Here is a 20068-nt window from a genome sequence, read left to right on the forward strand (position 1 = left end):
AGACAGACAGACATCATCTTTGTATTATGAGCCAAAGGTTTAACAAAAAGGGCAAATATTTCTTATTTCTATGATTCTTTGCAAGGTATTATAGAAAGATAACGGGAAGAAATCCCTCCTATCACTGTAAATACCCAAATGTTTGTCTAGAATACAGATAGATAATTTAACTCTGAGTCTTTGATAAGTCTTGAACTTTTTTTGTTGTTGTAGATTTGTCAGACTTCAAAATGTTCTTAATTACAATGTTCATAATGGGCTCTCAACCTTTATGCTGCCGATTAAAGGCTTAAAGGATTTTAAAGCTCACCTTTTTGTCCACTATACAATCATTACCTAATAAAGAAAACGTATACTTTCTGAACTAAGATCTCATTGACTTTGTACTCCTGTAGCTTAAATTGTGATACCGGTATGTAAATTAACATTTACATACGTGCACACCTATTGTTAATGATAATCTTTAGACAAAATGCAAGTCCTTAGCCTTAACGAGTAAAAGGGCCATTGTTTTCATCCAATTTTCTCCTCACCTGAACATGTTTAATATGGATGCACACAACCATTCATCTGTGGACTCGAACACGTTTGTTGAACTTGCGTCTCACTTCATCTAGGTCACAGACTTGCTGATGACTCAACTGTAAGCAAAGCCTCTTATACAATAGCTGCATGTCTCTCGCACGATCCACCCATTAAGGTTTGTGTCATAGATTTACAGTATAGGCCTACAGTCTCAGATCTGCTTTCTACAAGGTATATGAGTGAACCTGGTCATGTACTAAATGTTTCCTTTCAGATTAATGCATATTAACCCTTTATTTAGCATTTCATCTGCACGGAAACATCAAAATCAAAACCATCCAATTTACGTTTTCAATACTTCTAAAAAATACATCGCATGGATGCACCTGGGACGTATCCTCAGTGATGTATGCTGAGGTCAACGGAGTTTCGGGTGTACCAACATCATACCCCTCACTCAGGCGACCCAGCCGGGGTGATCAAGTCCCGACTTACGTCCCAGTAGCTACCCTCAAAACCAGGGCCACACAATCCGTTGGAACTACTCCAGAACTACTCTGCCAGAGCTGGACTGGATGTACCTCTCACTATGGAATCTCCAAGCCAGGATAGGGCAATAGTGGACATCAAGTCAACAATGGCCAAGCATCTATCTTCTAATCTTCAAGCAGCTTTATGGCGAAATGTGGAAGGGAATCTTCCACCAGCATGGGACCCAGAGAAGTTTGGAAGGAAAAAAAGACCAATCTACCTGATGATTGCAAACCTGCCCCAGACTTCATTTTGGAAATGATAAAATGTGGCTGCAAGAGTGCAAACCCATGTAACTCCAAAAAGTGTAACTGTAGACTAGACTCTAGATTGGTTTGACTCTAGATTGACAAACCATGTACTCTAGTCACTAGAGTACATGGTTTGTCATGCACAATGTTCTGTCAATGTTTTGGTGTAGGATGCTCAAGATAGGCCTGTTCATTCCCACGGCCATGGGAACACCTACCCCCACCACCCAGAACATTCTCGACACTCCTAACCAGACAGTGGCCTTGTGGTTAGAGTGTCCGCCCTGAAACGGGGAGGTCGGGGTTCGATCCCCGGGCCGGGTCATACCAAAGACTGTAAAAATGGGACCCAATGCCTCCCTGCTTGGCACTCAGCATCAAAGGGTTGGATTGGGGGGTCCAATCTACTAATCAAATGATTCCCGAGCGCGGCACGGCTGCAGCTCACCGCTCCTTGGCTGCAGCTCACCGCTCCAAGAGATGGGTCAAATGCGGAGAACAAATTTCACTGCGGTGACGTGTGTGACAAATCGTATGACTTTGACTTTGACTAAGCCCAACATCGATTCCCAGAAAAACTCCCTGGGCTCATCGATAGACTTGCAGCACATTATATAACACCCACCTTTCCATTTACATACACAACACCCTAAGCTTCTTACACTATTACAAAGGTATTACACTCACACATGTAGCATAGCACGCAGCACGCCATCCATACTTAGCACCCATAGTCACACTAGTAATATTAGATAGGATTTACCGTTTTTAATATTCCTGTAAACTTAGTTCTTGTCTTCGTCTCTGATTCTGGGGTTTCAGACACATTTGGCTAGTTGGTATCATTGGACCATATTAACAGGGGATATGATGTGCATGACCACTTCCACAAAAACATGAATACAGACATTGTAGAAAGCTAATTTGAAGCCTTAAATTTGAATGGATAACTCTGCAAAAAACGTCATTAATCTAACTGTATGGTATATTGCTCTTTTGGGCATGAAGGGGTTAATATCTAAAAATGCATAAATATTAAATCAAATGAACTGTACACATCCACTTTCATGTATAAACACTGTAGAAAGCAAATGTGATGCATTTAGATTTTAGATCAAGCATTGTGCATGAACTACCATAAGACTCTATTTTGGGTTGATTTTTACCGTTTCGGGCATTATGGGGTTAATAACAAAAAATGCCCAAGGAATATCACTGGGCACCCTCTTGAATTCTTAAGAGGTGACCCCAAGCTACAAGAATCAGTTGCGAAAGAAAAAAAACATTTCCCGACAAAACCACGTTCATCCCCACGGCTCCCAGACTATATTGTCCACACTGCACTTTCTGGCCCCTGACCTCAATCCTGGGATTGCCGCAGCTAAAAGAGGGCAGGATTACCGGCACGCTCTTCCTCGAGGGCTCATCTTACACTGGACACGTAAAAAAACACACCAACACATAAATGTATGTATGCCTGTACATAGAGATTAAAGCCTTAGTTATATACTTTAGTAGCATGCCTTGGTGCACACGGAAAACAGAACATCTAAATGCTTTAGTCTTTATAGGAGAGAAGGGGCCACTACACCATTAGAGCTTGCCGTTGATCAACAGGTTCTAACGTGTAAAGTACTACCAAATAAGGTAAGGTTGCACTTGCACATCAATGGGGTTTCTCTGTAGAGTGGCTAAAACCATCCAGTATACAAATTTTAAATTATTCACTCGGGTGAAGTGAGGGCGCCTACTGAAATTATATCAGCCAGATGACGTTGTCATTTGCCTTTTGTTAAAAAGGCTCTAAACAAACATTAAAAGTCCATAGACTTGGCTCCTGCATTGGAGGTGCTAGCTCCCCTCAAAAAATAGGAACTGGAGAAAAAAAAATCCCCAAAAAAAAGGTAGCATGCACAATTGCACATCCCAAATTTCAAATCAATGGAGGACAAAGTACTCAAATTTCCATTTTGTTTTATTGGCACACACCAATAAACTAATGCTTAAATTATTACAGTGTAAAGTACTGCATTAGTGCAACGCTCCCATCCACTGAGAATCAAATAGAGAAATGAGGAGACTCCAATAAATGAAAAATAACTTGGTCATTTTATTGACAGAACATTGTTATACCGGGTCCATAGGCATTTACTTCAGGATGCTCTCAGAATTGGCTGCAGAGGAGAGAAAAAGATACATTTCTATCAGTGTGTTGTCCACTAATATAAGACATTAAATCAGTGGTTTTCAACCATTGGTCTGGGGACTAACAGTGGTCCTTGAGGGGGTTCCAGGTGGTCCCTAGCTAAATCAGGGAAAGTTGGTAAACAAATAGAACCTTATAGATCTTTAAACCAGTCCATTTGGTTTCATTTTATGCTCTCAAGAGTGAGATTATTGCTAAACATCAGCATTACTTAATTTACAAGAAGTCTACACAATTAAGAATTGTTATTTTGACCAACCTTTGCCTGTTATCTCTCCTAATGGTACCCACATTAATACAGCATGGAATTGTGGACAAAATCATATTCAAAACATTGAGGCTAAATCTCATCAGACGGTGGTCCGTGGCTCAAATGCAGACTAAATAATGGACCTTGATATGAAACGGGTTGAAAACCACTGAATTAAATAATAGAGGTTACCTTCAGAGAGCTCTTTGTAGATTCGCTCCTGCTCCTCTCGGGCCTTCTTCTCTGCCTCTTCAATCTTCCTCTCCTCCTCGGCGATGGGCTTCAGGTACTCTGCACGACGACAGTGAGAGATGATAAAACACTCTTGAATTGTAATGTTTTGTATGTAATAATTAATTCAATGATATGTCTTTACATGATATGTCAGTGGTTCTTTCAAACCCTTTCATTTCAAGGTATGAGCACCATGACTCAGAGTACACATGGAAACCCTGAGAGGAACCCTGAGAGTCCCTGGACCTAACTTTGAGAACCGTCTGTCCTAGATTTATTTTAAATTACAGACAGACTTATCGACACGCAACTTATGCAGTCGAAGAAATGTGGCATCGGTACATCTCCGGTATTTAGACCAAAGTTAATGTTATCGTGTCAATATCGCCCAGCACTGTCTAACATACACACAGATCCATGCATTATTAACTAGTGATGCACCGAATATTTGGCAGAAAATGGCTAAATAGGCATTTTCGGCCTATTCGGTTTCAGCAAATATGCAATTAATGCATTCAAAAGAGCTGAATAAATGTTTTATGGACCCAATAAATAGTGATTATTATTTAAGTTAAGTTTTGCAATAAATCAGGTAGCTTTAAGGTACAGCCATGGCAGCAATGGTAGGAAAAAAGATATATCATTTTAATCATATTCGGTTTTCGGCCGCGCTACGAGCTTGTAGATCTTCTATTTTTGTAGCTTGTAGATTTTTGTAGCTTGTAGATTGTAGAGCTTGTAAATCTCTGCTTCTGGGAGGGTCCCTGGAACACCATATTCTCAGATGGGTGTCAGGTGGCCAATTACATATATTTCCGGGGGTCCTTGACATGAAAATGTTCTAGAACGACTGACGTAGAGTAGTCTTGGTCGAAATGGGTTAACACACACTTACCAAACCTCTGTTTTCCATAGAGCATGCCAAGGAACAAGGCAGACCATCTGGCCGTCTGAAAGAAAAGATTCAGCCTGATTAGCCACTGTTAACAATGACACATCACAATGGCTACTGTAAGAAAATACATTTTCTGAGATTTCTTTTAAATGGTCTCTCATAAAAGTGACAATCTTGACACTATACAGTAGCTCAGAAGTGTTTCTATTAAAGTGAGTGAGCGGTGGATTCATCGGATTCGAAAGGTAAATGATACAATGAATAAACCATCATTTTTCTAACGACTAACTTCCAAGTTGGTTGCCATGTTTGGTTTTATTCTGCCAATCAATGAACTACTGCTTTGTCAAACAAAACACCCATGAAAAACTGTCAATGTATCATCGCAGAAAATATAATATAGCTGAAACTTTTAAGTTTCTAAATGCATTGATGGAAGACAGATACAATCCTCTAGTCTATTCCTCATGTTGTGCAAATTAGAATGTGAACAGGGCTATGTAACATACATGAGCAATTCATGTGCCAGCAAACAGTATGCAGGTGACAGGATCAGCAGCATTAGTCCATTTCTGCAGACATTCGAGAAAACCTCAATAGTAGTACAGTGAGTGGGTACCAATACTATAGTATTTTAACTTTAATAGTACTAGTCTTTTAACTCTTTTAACATGCAGAAGAAATAACCTGGCAGATAACATACATTTGATGGCTTTAACGAGTTTACTCCATATTTGCTGGAATGATCGAATGAAACATATCTTGACCTTCTATAAACTGTCATGATGAACACAGCGATTCGCTCATTTCTACAATATCCCTTACCAAAAATGGCAGATCTACAATCTCACTCACAACATAACACTTCTCATCAGAGATTTTGCATCGATGAGCATAACGTGTATAACGGGCAAAATTCCAACTAAGTCACTGCATTGACCTTGTGTCTCTAAGCAATCAGATATTCCATGCCGTGGTTATATGCGTCTACGAATGACAATGAAATCATTTCCATGCATCATGTAAAAGACGTCATGTTTGTGTTACTGTAAATACAAACTACTGCCTGAGAGGAGCGACTCCTCCGTTCCAACTGTCAATGTCATTCGCATGCACACTATGCTAACAGACTTTAGCATGGCTGCTAGTAGGTTGCCACTGCCAGCTGAACGATGCAAGAAGAGGTCAGTCACTTATTCTCTTGAAGTTTTACAGCAAATAAGCAATTAAAAGAGCCTCAATGTCGTCATATAATTCACGTTGTTGTGTGTTTTTTCTTACCTTGATAAGCGGCGACACTGCAACAGGAGGAACCATGGTTGCTGCTGCTTCTGTCAAAAAAAACAACGAAGTGAGTGCAGTGAATTTCCGGGGAGGGCGGGGTAAAGTGTGACGTAATAAAGACGTCAGAGTGAGTGGCACCTCGCGTCACCGGTCTTTCCAGGCAGTATGCTCATATTCGGCCCGCCTACATACGATTTCCGGTCATTATTCGTTTCCGCATCCTCTGTAGACCAGATATGCAAGTGCCATGCACCGCTATATTTGCCAGCTGGCTGAAGGGAAGAAAAACACATACCGGCCGGTAACTTTACAATGTAACAACGCCACAATGCACAATAATCTAAACAGCTGATCGCACGCTGCACATTGTTTTGTCCGTGTTCTTCTCGTCTCACTGTGTCTACTCTACTGTCTCTACTCTACTAGACAAGTCTGGATTGTCCAAATAAAAAACATAGGCCTACCTTTCTTTCCTGTGAAATACCTAGATGAAATGCACAACGGCATTGATTAAAGAGAAGCCAGGCAGAGACAAAGCGATTTCAGGTACATGTATCAGTTTAGTCTCGGTAGTGTCTCAATTCGAATTTCGAGCCAGAGTCACAATGTTCAAATCCTTCCATCTGGAGTTTGGAAGTATCTATCATCATACTCCAGTCCAGACATCCCACTACTTTTTTCAAACGGTGAGGAGAACCTCCCAAGCATCTTGTACACTACTACACTGTCATGTATTCCTCTGATTGAGCTTAACACTTTATGCATTAAGATGACAATGGTGATGGTCATATTATAGCATTACAAATTAAATATCAGATTCTCTGTCTGCATGCTGGTGGCAGAAAAGTTTTTAAAATACCAACAGTGCAATGACCTTTACTGCCTCCTCGTGGTCATGATGTGCAAGTGTTTCGCCTGACCTGACCTACAGAAGCAGACAGGTTTTGTTGTCATCATCATTAGCCGCATGTATGTATGTATGTATGTATACTATGCATGCATGCATTTGTGATGATGATGCATTAAGTGCCTTATTCTCTGGGTGTTTAGGTGGGGTGGGAGCTGACAATCTGGGAGAGCTTTCTGTTTTGTCATGTATGCATGGATGTATTTGTTGTAATGTTTTTGTCTACTGTATTGTTCTCTGCTGGACCCTCTCGAAAACGAAAATGTTGATGTTCACAACATCAACATACCATAACCGTCATACGTTGTGAGGCTTATAAAAACATGCCCAAAATAGGGACACCAGGTGTCATGTTGGTTAATGTAGAGAGTAACCTTAATTAACGGTACCCTTAATCAGAGGATGTAATGAATGTAGGCAAAGGTTTATGGATTTTCTACTGTAGGTCTACAGTAGAGTAGACTACATTTTACAGAATCGATTGACCCAGAGAAGAACCCAAAAAAAAAAGCCTGCAACGTGTTTGAGCTTGTAGAGAAGCTACATCAGCAGTGCACATGGCACATGGCGCACAACAAAGTACAAATCAATTATAAATCAAGCTTAACTAAGGCATTTTCTGATTTCAGCCAATATAGTATCACTTGCATAAATCTGAAGGGGTAGAAAAAAGAAAAAAAAGGTCTCTTGCTGAGTAAACTAGACCAGCTGTTGTAAAAGATAGGGTGCATTGCATAACTCTGAGGAGCCACATCATGTTTTAATTGAACTGTCATTCCGTAACTGAATTCATTCCACATATTGGGGTCGTCTGTGCAACGCCCCCACAATGAATATTAGTGTGTTGACCTGCAGCTGCAGTAAATGATACAAGTAGAACCTAGAGTCAACCGATGTGTTGACATTATAGCGATCAAATGATGTGTGGTTGTGTGCATGTGTGTTTTTTACAGCACATGTACTGTATGCTACTGTATGTGTCAGCTATGAGACGTGAGTCTGCATAAGTGCGTGCATACGTGCGTGCGTGCGTGCATGCGTGTGTGTGTGTGTGTGTGTGTGTGTGTGTGTGTGAACTGTGAGTGTGCGTGTCTGTGTGCATTAGCAGAACCGCACAGAGAGATTGAGAGAGCGAGGGAGATTCTTCAGGGAGAAAATGCTTTGAAGTTAAAGAAAATTCCATGAGTTTCCTGTTAACAACGCTTGGCTATAATGTGAACCAGGAATGTGTGCACACGCTCGCGCAAGAGTGTGTGTGTGTGTCTGTGTGTGTTCACACGCGTGTGTTCATGTGTGCGTGCTGGTGTGCAACAGAGGACTAAGGACTTTGCAAAGTCTCTTTCAGTCTCAGTCTCTGCTAGAGAGAGAACAGCCAGCAGTGCTACAGCCCAGCTGTATTTGGTGCTGCCCTCTCTTTCCTGTGGAATGCACTTGTTTTTTGAGGATTTTAAATTCACTTTTGACTTGAAACTGTAGTTTTGTTGTATTGTTGTTTTTTCCCCATCTTGGAGTTCTGAGAGCAGAAGAGATTCTAGAACTTTTTCTCTGTTTTCTCTTTTTCTCTGTGAGTGTACAATAAGGATTGGAAAGTAGGTTAAAAGTCAGTGCAAAGCTGCCTCCAATACCAAAACCTATGGTTGTGACCTAATAAGAACAAGATCGTATCTATGTATTGATGGTGATAAAATAACTACACAAATGTGTGCAGCGAAAGGATTATTTGTGACTTGATTCTGACCGATCGAACCGGCTAATCAACAAACAAAGCTATAACCAGCAGTCCAGGTTGAAGACGATGTCTATTTTGTATCATTCCAAATGGTCTTTGCTGCTGCTTGTCCTTCTGTGGGGCTGTAACTACTTGCTTGCAGCACGGACGGGGAAAAGACAGAGCCAGTCCAAGGATCATTTGGACCCCAATGTAAGGGAGTGGGGAGACTATTCCGACCTGGAGGCGCTGGGCCAGGGGCTCGGGCTGGACGAGGATAGGGAACCAGAAGAAAACAGGGGCATAGAGGACCCCTCATCAAACCTGGCACCAGAGCTTGATTTCCTGGCTAACTTCGCTGGTAACTATATCCATAATTACCTACGTTTAACACAGTACAAATGTACACAGTAAAATCCTCGATGTTCATTTCAGGATTGTTTTTTATTTTATTTGAAGGATTTGTATTATCCACATGTGGCATGGATGCATGCATACAGCTATCTAACGTAGCACAATATGGAATAATCACCACCCTATACTCCTCACAGGTAAGAAACGACTGTGGGTGATCACATCTCCATCCCATGGTGACAACTACCTCCGTATGATGGAGAAGCAACTGGAAGACATGGAACAGGTACTGTTGTATGGAGTAATTATCACCTGTGGCATTCATTCATTGTCTGACATTGTTTACCGACTGCTGCAACAAATGCCCCGGGTACTCGTTTGTATACCCATATAGCCTTATTTTCGTAAAACAAAGACAACAAAACAACTTCCTTCAGCAGCGAGGCCACTCACAGTGAGAGGTGAATGTGTGGTGGCATTTTAGCTTGGGCTGATTGGCCGCAGCTACTGCTATATCAGCCCCGTAGGGCTGATAAAAGTGATCGCACACCATGGGCTAGTAAGATTTGTCAATGATGGAGTCCTAAACGGTTGAGTCCTAAACGGTTGAGAAATGACAGAGTTACCGTGTGGGTACTGTACTGTACTGTACTGTACTGTACTGTACTGTACTGTACTGTACTGTACTGTACTGTACTGTACTGTACTGTACTGTACTGTACTGTACTGTACTGTAACACCCAGTGTGAAAACCAACCAAACGCTATATTTTCGTGCTCGGACAGACACAGCCAGCCAGCCACCCAGCCACCCACGGACACAAAAAAGCTACTTAATGAAGTGGTTGCACCACGTAAAAATGTCTCTCCTTTTCCTCTTCTTTCCACTTCTCTTTCCATCCGCCCCCTCCATCCAACAGGAGGGCCTGAACTGCCGCCTGGCAGAGAGAGACACCTACATCGTCACCATCATTCAGAACGCCATGATGGAAGGCCGCATCCAGAAGACCACTTTTGAAGGAGACGCCGTAGTAGAGAGTCTAGACCCGGACACTGTTAGCAAACTTCTTCACTACCTTGAGCTCACCAACCAGGTACGGAATTATAGAGACCAGGGGGTTCTCAAACTCTTTTATACCAGGACCCTATTTTATAGTGCCATTTAAAAGTTCAGATGAAGCATATTTAAAAAATAAAGCCTTATATTGGTCTTATTAACATCGTTTAAACACTATGTAAAAGTGTTTCTGTACACATTTGTAAATGGAAGCATACTGTGCGTGCGTGTTTTGGCCCTTTTCTTCCAACCAGGAGCAGGCATTTTCCATGTTGGTTCTGAAGAAGAACCTGCGGGTCAGTGAGCGGTTCCCTTACCCAGTTCGGGTGGAAGCGGTTCTGGAAGTCATTGACCAGTTCCCCATGAGGAGGCTGGAGAAGATGACACGAAAAGGCTCCCCTTTAAAGTATTGTCCCGTCATTACAATCTACATACTTTGGGCCCTATTTATGACTTAACTTAAGACCTGGAGGTGTGGCCAATGCTGTTTGGCGCCCAGGATTACATTAGATAATTGACACTGGGTGAAGAAATGGGTTGCAAAATCGTGGGATAATAATTATAATTATAGGGGGGGGAAAGAACACTTTCCTGGAGGTCTTTATGTGTGTAATATGTGGTTTTTGATATTTTTAGCAGTGAGCCCAGTGTCTCTGATGCCATGGACACTGGGCTCACTTCCTTCCTGGACTACCTGTCTCAGTAAGACAGCCCTCCGCCCCTCCCCCCATCCACGAGGAGGAGCAGTGCACCAAAGCATTATGGGAATTGGTCTCCAGGAAGGAAGTGAGCCCAGTGTCGATGACATCAGAGACACTGGGCTCACTGCTAAAATCTAAAATATCTAAAACCACATACTATACACACATAAAGACCCCCAGGAAAGTGTTCATCATCTTTTAAACGTCATTAAAATAAAATAATTTGCAAATAGGGTGAAGTGTCCTTTTAAGAAGTGTCTACTGTCTAGTGTCTACTGACTTTTTTTTGTATTTCATCAGGTGCAAGCGGGTCACCAAGAGGAGGATTGTGGTGAAAAAGAGAACCCTGAAGAAGAAAACGGGACGTAGCTCTCAGGGGCACGGCAATGTGACCTCTGTGTTGCACAGAAGGCCGGCGCTTGTGAACAAGAAAGTGGTTCTGAAGAACAAGGTCCAGGACATTTTGCGCGGGCGCTCGAGGTTTGTTATCCGTAAGCCACCTGCCGTAGGGTCCGCAGAGGGGAAGGCCTCGAGCGGCGTCGAAAAGGAAACGTCACACAAATCTCCGGAGGGCGTCTCCAGGAGCAATGGGGAAGTGAAGACCAACAGGTGTGCTGGGTTTTCGTATTTTTAAACCGTGCGTTTTGTCGAAATAATTATAGATAAACTGGGGGTGTTCGGCAACGCTTTCACTTCATGTCCATAATCTACTGTAGCTCTGTTTTGTCTTATCAAAGATAGACACTTGTAAATTCAAATTCAATCTCAAAGCCCATTATTGCATTAATGTCTGATACTATTTCTAGCCAAAATTGTTGTATTCTTGGGCAGTCCCAGAATACGTGGAAGTGCAGCCATTGTATTATTGCATTTCCTCCAACAATTCCCTGCTTCCATGTTTTTCCATGAGAATTCTCTCCATAGGCCAGAACTCGTGGTTGTGGATATCATATTACATATATTCAGCCATTCTTCTTCTGTGATGGTTATATTTGCCTCCTTTTCCCATTTAAGTTTGACATATGATGTGGAGTGATTTTTTAGCAGAAAATATATTCGAATATAGTTTTGATATCAGTTTTTTTGTGGTTTCCCCTTTATAAGCTTCTGTAAAGATGTAAATCAGATCTGTTTCAGGTTTGTCTATTTTTATGTTTTTATCAAAATGGTGCCTTAACTGTAAATACTGTTTTTCCAGGTCATGTTTGTCCTTCAGATATTGGAAGCTTTCCAGGCCTGTATTGGATGAAATCAGTATGTTGTTATACCCTCCCAAGTCCATGCGGAAATTCAGTTTCATGATCAACGATAACGTTTCAAAATGCATCCTGTCTTTAGATACGACTCCCACGTGGAAGGAGGACAGAGACAAGACGCCGTGACGAGTGGCGACCGCAGAACAGAGGAGCACGACAAAGAGGACGGCTCGCCAGAGAAAAGCGGCTCTAAGAAAAAGGGGAAAAAAGGAAAGAAAGGGAAGAAGGGGAAAGGACGAGGAAAGAAGTCCAACAGAGAGGCCACTGAAAAGGATAAAACCGCCTTCAAGGAGTTTGTGCAGAGTTTGATCACGGGGACGAGAAGACTGATGGTAACCTCCTACCTCTCGGTCCATGATAGCATGTATACATATATTAGAAGAAAAAGTGTGTGATTTAGTACCATTTTACATGACAGATTTACATATACTTAACCCATTTTGGACTGAGGACGATTCTAAAGAAATTACTTCTAAATCCCAAAGGTTTTCTGAAAAACCTATGTTTCTATATGTCAGTGGTTCTCAACCTATTTCATGTCAAGGATCCCAGAAATGATACAGTATGTAATCGGCCGCCGACCCCCATCTGAAGTTGTTCCAGGGACCTCCCAGAAGCAAATATTTCAGTTAAAAACGTTTGCTCTGAAATAATATATATTCAAAGATTTGCGCCACATTTTCACGATTAAAAAAAAAAAAAAAAATAGCAGACCTACAAGCTCATAGCGCAGCACTCGGTGCCGCGCTATGAGCTTGTGGATCTGCTATTTGTCAATAGCTAAAAGTATAAGATAATGCTAAAACACCAAAGGGGGTTCCCGCCCCCCAAAATGGGTAAAGTTGTGTTTATGGATGCTCTTGTCTGTGTTTGTCGCCATTCACCGATTCCACTGAGTTTGCTGTAACTCCTGCAGGTGATCTCGACGCCCAGCAGTCATGCAACGCTGTACACGCAACAGAAGGAGGAGAACGAGAAGAGACACTGCGACTTCGCCACCAGGAAGATCACCATGGCAACCATTGTGGGTGAAGGTCACGATGCAACGCTCACCCTGCAACACTACCAGCAAGGTGTGTGTGTGTGTGTGTGTGTGTGTGCGTGTGTGCGTGTGTGTGTGTGTGTGTGTGTGTGTGTGTGTGTGTGTGTGTGTGTGAGAGTGTGGGAGGCGCTAGCAGCCCCTCCTATGCACAGCTTTGTGTGTTTGTGTGTATGAGTTGTGCTTGTGTTTGTAGCACGGCAAATGTGATGATTTGATTAGTTGATCATGGCATGTGATGTATGATGATGAATGACAATAACAGCGCCCCTCACTTCACACAAAATGTGAATTTTTTATAAGGCAGTTTAATTTTCTTTTTTAATTTAAATTTCAAGGAGCGGCCATAACTCTAAGAGAGTACAACTACTGTAAATACGTTGTACACTCTCAGAGTTACAGACAGTAATGGACGGTCCATTTGAACCTTTTACTCGTTAATACATGACTATGTTTTACTATTACCGTGGAAAACAAGAGAGGGAAACGCCAACAAATAGATTTTCTGAATGACAAGCATAAATGTATTTCAAGGCGCTATTGGGGAGTGGCATTTTTACACTCTCAATGTTACATTATGGCTCAGCTTTTTGGTGTGTGTCCATTCAAACGTGTGTGTGTGTGTGTGTGTGTGTGTGTGTGTGTGTGTGTGTGCGCGTGCGCGTATGCGTGCGTGCGGGACTGTGTGTTCCAGGCTCTGAGCCACCTCTCAGCGACCTTCCAGAACAGTCTACCGATCCAGACCTGATCGCCCTGGTGAGATCAGAGCTCGGGCTATCCTCGTCTGACCTCTTCTCCATGACAGTCACAGACTACGACATCAAGCCCAATGTAAGGAGGCCTCCGGCGGCTGGTGGGTTGTCTGATGCCATTATTCTCCCTACTTGAAGAGGGATATCTTGAAACAACAAGAGAGTGACCGCACACGCCAATTAGCCAGAGTGCCAATACTTTATTTTAGACCGTGAGGACGATTCTACAAATGTCTTCTAAATCCTGACAGTTTTCAGAAAAACCCCATGTTTCTATGTCAGTCGTTCTCAAACATTTTCATGTCGAGGACCCCCAAAAATGATATGTAATTGCGGCCTCCGACGCCCATCTGAAGATATGTTGTTCCAGGGACCCTCCCAGAAGCAAAGCTTTGAGTTAAAAATGTTCGCTGTGAAAGCATTTACATTCAAAGATTTGCGCCACATTTTCACGATTCTTCAAAAATAGCTAAAGCATAACATAATGCTTAAGACACAAAAATAGATTATTCACCACCATGGCATACACAATGGATTTTGGGATGATGAGAGGAAATAAATAAGAACACTGTTACACAGACAAATTCCAGACACGGACAATCCATATAAATGACCATCTAGTTCCAGTGGTGGAAAGTAACTATAGGTACTTTTACATAAGTACTGTACTTAAGTACAATTTTGAGGTATTTGTTGTACTTTATTTGAGTATTTCCAAATTTCCAATACTTTAACTTCTACTCCACTACACCTCGGAGCCAAAATGTGTACTGAAAACTTTAGTTACTAGTTACTTTGGAGATTTTGATTAGAAAACATACATTAACCACTTCAACCCTATACATTTCGGCCATTTGAAAATAGCCGATCTACAAGCTTGTAGATCTGCTATTTTCAATAGATTTTGTACACATTTTGAACTTGTGAAATGGGACATTCTGCACTGTGAATACTTTAACTTTTAGTACTTTAAGTACATTTTGATGTCGATACCTTTGTACTTTTACTCAAATACATTTTCAATTCCGTACTTTTACTTAAGTAAAACAATTGAGTACTCTTTACACCACTGTCTCTGCTCACTCGAACCACTACAAGTGCTCCGGAATGCTGCAGGCAGCACACCTGGTCTTCAACCTCCCATACGGTTTCATGTCAGAGCCCTAAGTGCATTCCCTTCAGACGCGTCCAAATTCAAAACAGGCGATGACCTGAAGTTCAAGGCAATCGAGGGCACGGTTAAGGCCGGCCTTAAGCTCAGGGGCATGAGAACCCCTTCCCCCCCACACTTAACCAAAGGTCAAGGGTCAGCTTCCCAAAAACCCTGGCCAACCTGTCTAGACTCTTCTCCCTCCTGCGGCTCCCAAGCTGTGGAATGAACCCCCCTCAGTCAGGAGTGGACCACGGATTCACTCCCCATTTTGTGCTGCAGTCTGAAAACCCAAATGCAGGCTCTAGCTCAGCCCCTAGCACATTGGTTCCCAGACTTCTTCATGTCAAGGACCCCCCCCCCCCCCAAATCAACATTTATTAGGCCGCGGACCCCCATTTGAAAACATATGCCAGTGACCCCCATAAGAGAAGATTTTACGGCTCTAGCAGTGATTCCGAAACCTATTCATTTCAAGGATCCCCAGTTTGACATGCTTTGGTCTACGGACTAAAGCAATACTAGGGTCCTAACGGGTCCATTTGGTTCCATTTGTACACTCTCAGAGTTAACTAAACATTGATTTTACAATATAAATCAGGGTCCCAGATATAAAAATGCCATTAAATGGGGACCCGTAGCCTAATGCATGTCACACTGGCGGTCCTTGAAATTAGAATGTAAAAATCTTCTCTCATGGGATATAGCTCTTCAAATGGGAGTCCGCAGGCTAATTAGTATCAATTTGGGGGTCCTTGACATTAAAAGGTTTGGGAACCAGTCTGGATTAGAGCACTTACAGTGATTGGGTTGCGATTTTGTGATTTTGAGGGGGCAGAAGACAGCCCGGTCATGTGTTTCATGTACTTGCGGGAGCCCATAGACTCCAATGCATTCCGTAAACTTCTGGTTGTCCCTATATTTGAAGCCTTCAAATAGGGACAAACCAATAGAAGTCTATGTAGATTAGAAGAGCCGCCATTGGACTGGCCCCAAGTGAACAGAGTTTATTGCATAACTCTGTCTTAATCTATGGCTCTGGCTGTGGTTACATGAGTGTCTTTACTTAATCACCTGGACCATTTGCAGGTGCATGTATTCATTACCCTGCTGCTGGTCCTTCAGTAAACTGTTTGCGCTCGTGTTTGAGGCTTATTGTGGGTACCCTTCTACCTTAAACTGGCGTATAGGGTTTATGCTATTTACTCCAATCTTGTACTTTGTACGTCTTTCTCTGGCTCTGCTAAAATGTCTAAATTGTAAACTGTTACCGTTCTCCCTCCTCCAGAAAGTGTTTGAGGCTCCCCCATCGCCCATGGCTCTGTTGGAATACATTGACAACTTTCAATCACGGCGGCCGGAAAAGGAAAAAGAGAAGTTGGCTCCTCCATCCTGCTCCAAAACTGAGCAAGAGCCGGAGAATTCACTGCTTAGGTACATGTACTGTATATACAGTATATATCACTCCTATGCAATGCCTCATTGTGAAACAGCTTGTCAAAAATGGAACATTTACAACATTTAGAACATTTACAAGTCTCTTGCAAAGAAGTTTCCGTATCTCTACCTACTTGGCAATACCTGTTTCTGAGTCTAAGCTGTCTATAAGAGGGTCTATTTATTTATTTATTTGAAATATTACATTTAACTATTCTTTTTTAATTGAAGTCAGTGGGGCTCGCGTTGCCCACAACTTTGGCGTGGATGCTGTTATTGGATTCTATTATACTTTCAGAGCGAAGCCATCGACGAATGGTGGTCAAAACGTGCTGAAAAAACCTTGCCCAAACTATGGAATCATCATACGCAGCCACGTCATTATTGGACCCAGTCGTCTTGTTAATAATTCATAAGAGTCTCCAAAGTGTGGTTGATTAATTACCCAGATGTTTGTGTCTAGGTTCGTGTCTAAGAGGAGACTGTTGCTGATCTCCACTCCCTCTGTCTATAGGTTCGTGTCTAAGAGGAGACTGTTGCTGATCTCCACTCCCTCTGTCTATAGGTTCGTGTCTAAGAGGAGACTGTTGCTGATCTCCACTCCCTCTGTCTATAGGTTCGTGTCTAAGAGGAGACTGTTGCTAATCTCCACTCCCTCTGTCTATAGGTTCGTGTCTAAGAGGAGACTGTTGCTGATCTCCACCCCCTCTGAAGATGAGTACTCGTACCAGCAGCAGCTTTCTGCCCTCGGTGGACAGGAGTGTCCTATGGGTCAGTTACAGACCATAATGTAGATACAGTGTACTTATTGTAATATTCCTTTTAATATGACCTTATAGCTCCAGTCAGTGTCTACTTTTAAAAGACAGGTCATTATGCCTATATAGACCTGATTAGATTATTGTGTGCAACCTTCTGGATCATATGGATCATTCATAGTTAGACAGGCGTGTGGATACAGAGGAAAGGACAACGTTTGATCTATTGAAAATGTTCTGTCTCCAGGTATACGGCACTTTGCCTTGTTAAAGCTAGTTGGATCAGGAGAAGGATCCTCAGGAACTGTGGAGTTGTTTCCCCTCAATGGTGAGTTGCATTGAATATACATTGTAACCTTTAAGAGACAAATATGCCTTAAAACATTATACTTGCCAAAACAAATTAAAATAAAAACCACCATCAATATTTTATTTCTTTCATAAATAGAGAATCTTTCACTCAATTGGGACTGCTCCCGTCGCAAGCTGATGATGTCATATGTGTGGTCTAGCCCAGAGCCATCTAATAAAAGAGTTGTATTTATTGAGGGGGCAGAAACCGAGTGCTGTTCATGCAGCCTGGAGAGGGACAAGCGGGAGTTTGAAATACATTGTTTTCAACGAGGGCGGCGCAAATAGTCCAAACAGTCCCTATTGAGTGAAAGATGCTCTATTTATGAAAGGAATAAAATACTGATGGTGTTTTTATTTAGTAATTTTTGTTATAGAGTATAATGTTTTAAGGCATATTTGTCTTGTTAGCCAGGGATCCTCTTGAGTCTTTGGATGGTCCTGATCATCATTAATTATGACACTTTAACCTCGTTGACATCAAGTAATTATTCAATTAGAGCCATTGAGTAATGGTTGAGACAAAGCAGTGAAAGGTCCTGAAAGATACATAACAGTCTTACCCAATACCCAATCTTTCTGTTTTAGGAACACAAGGCTGCTGTACTTTATACCTCATACTAAGCATTAAAGGAGTAATAAATAAGGAAAAGTGCGTTTAACATTGTTTAATGTTGTTTCAGATAGGACTTTTCTTGTTTGGATGTATGGGCTGTCAAGGCCAGAAAGTAGTTTAGGCATTTAAGTCATTAGGCATTCCTGCATAACTTCCGGGTTTGATGATGATGTCACGCGCATACCCTCTATTGATTTGAATTCCATTCACTATTGAAAACGATTCGGTATAGAGGCATGTTTTCTTTCTAACCCATTTTGGTGTTAGCATTATGTTATGCTTTAGCTATTGAAAAATAGCAGATCTACAAGCTCATAGCGCGCCACCGAGTGGCGCGCTACGAACTTGTAGGTCTGCTATCTTCGAAAAATCGAAGAACGACTGACATAGAAACATAGCTTTTTCAGAAAACTGTCAGGATGTAGAAGACATTTTTAGAATCTGATCTCAGGTCAGAATGGGCTTAATCTCCCCCCCCCTCCACCCCGCAGGGCGTAGCCAGACGGAGCTGGAGCCCCTGTCCCGGGACGCGGTCAACAACCTCCGGGAGCAGCTGAAGATCAGCAGGGACCACTTCAGCATGCTGGTGGTGGGCAAGGACGGCGACGTCAAGGCCTGGTTCCCGTCGCCCATGTGGTCCCTGGAGAGCATCTACGACCTGGTGGACTCCACGGAGCTCCGTGGCCAGGAGGAGAGGCTCCAGAGGAGCCTGGGCATCCACTGCTCCGCCGCTGGGGAGGCCAGCCGAGGAGGAGGAGGGAGCTACCACGGCTACGGCGAGGAAGACGCAGAGGACGGCTATCTGTATCGCCGCCGCACGCAGGACTGAGGATGGTTACGGAGTGTGTGTGTGGCGGAAGCAGCAAGCAAATTTGTTTTTGGCGTGAAGTAAAGCGGGTGCCACAATGTGGTGTTCAACATTTTACTTTTTAAGTGAAGGTAGAAAATTGATTGGCGTCAAAATATACCTAAGCTATACCGTGAAGTAAACGTACTCATTATGCAGAATAATGTCCCGTTTCAGAAGTGTTTCAAATGACGTCCAAATCTTCCCAAAGTCTTTTGAAAACAGCAGATCCGCAAGCTCACAAGGCGTCGCGATCATTTGACATGATGTTGTGAGCTTTTAGATTGGCTATTTCCGAATAGCTTACGTATTAAATGGGGCTTAATTGGTAATTTGCCAATTGCCAATAGGGTTGTATATACTGTATGTTACAATATGGTGCTTTGGCTGCCTTATAGATGGAATAGTATGGTGATGATCTATCATGCATCATTTTATCCTGGATCACGCAAGAAAAGCATGAGATGTTTATGTTTGTTGATTGCAGCAACAATGGAACAGGAAGAATATTCTTCCAAATAGGTTGTGCTTTTTGGCGAGACTTCTGTCCAAACCTTTTAATCCAAACAACGTTCCTGTGTATAAGAAACACAAATGGAAAATCACTGTGTTGAAACATTTCAATCGTGACAATGAAACTGCATGTACTTCAGCTTTGTTTGTTTTTTTGTATTTTTTACAATAAATAGTATTTTGTTTAGCGAAGTGTTAAGTGAACATCTGTTTTTAAAGGCTTGCCGTCTGCCATGGCATTATACACCTACAGCCTACGACAGTAAAACGGAGAGTTTATGACCCTTGCCTCGGGATATGGCTCGTCCATGGCATTTACTTTAAACAGCAGGTACTTAACATCTGCAAACACTTTCAGCTGGTCAAAATGAATACTTTCTTATCCCCATAACCGTCTTCATCAAAGTCAACAAGGCAATCTAGAGTAGTGTGCATCATACATAAGAG

General features: G+C 42.2%; 2 protein-coding genes across 3 annotated transcripts; one reads left to right on the top strand and one right to left on the bottom strand.

Annotated features, from left to right (window-relative positions):
- Positions 1 to 3264: 3264 nt before the first annotated feature.
- On the bottom strand, positions 3265 to 6275 carry atp5mea (ATP synthase membrane subunit ea). The gene is made up of 4 exons (XM_080756069.1): positions 6174 to 6275; positions 4893 to 4947; positions 3956 to 4054; positions 3265 to 3481 (listed from the first exon to the last, which is right to left on the bottom strand). The coding sequence occupies exons 1-4, from the start codon at positions 6207 to 6209 to the stop codon at positions 3456 to 3458; spliced, it is 216 nt and encodes a 71-aa protein (XP_080612195.1). The 5' UTR covers positions 6210 to 6275; the 3' UTR covers positions 3265 to 3455.
- A 2163-nt stretch (positions 6276 to 8438) lies between these two features.
- Positions 8439 to 19808, top strand: ccdc80l2 (coiled-coil domain containing 80 like 2). Of its 2 annotated transcripts, none has more exons than XM_080756839.1 (12): positions 8439 to 9152; positions 9343 to 9431; positions 10065 to 10238; positions 10456 to 10607; positions 11203 to 11511; positions 12241 to 12490; positions 13075 to 13231; positions 13892 to 14028; positions 16388 to 16533; positions 17204 to 17307; positions 17542 to 17622; positions 18753 to 19808. In XM_080756839.1, exons 1-12 carry the CDS (start codon positions 8879 to 8881, stop codon positions 19088 to 19090), a joined length of 2211 nt encoding a protein of 736 aa, XP_080612965.1. In that variant the 5' UTR covers positions 8439 to 8878; the 3' UTR covers positions 19091 to 19808. The 2 variants fall into 2 exon arrangements, with proteins under 2 accessions (XP_080612965.1, XP_080612966.1); XM_080756840.1 differs by having other exon boundaries at positions 10462 to 10607.
- The last annotated feature ends 260 nt before the right edge of the window (positions 19809 to 20068 follow it).

Source organism: Protomyctophum bolini (assembly GCF_963924005.1).
Source record: "Protomyctophum bolini genome assembly, chromosome: 22".
Classification (NCBI taxonomy): domain Eukaryota; kingdom Metazoa; phylum Chordata; class Actinopteri; order Myctophiformes; family Myctophidae; genus Protomyctophum; species Protomyctophum bolini.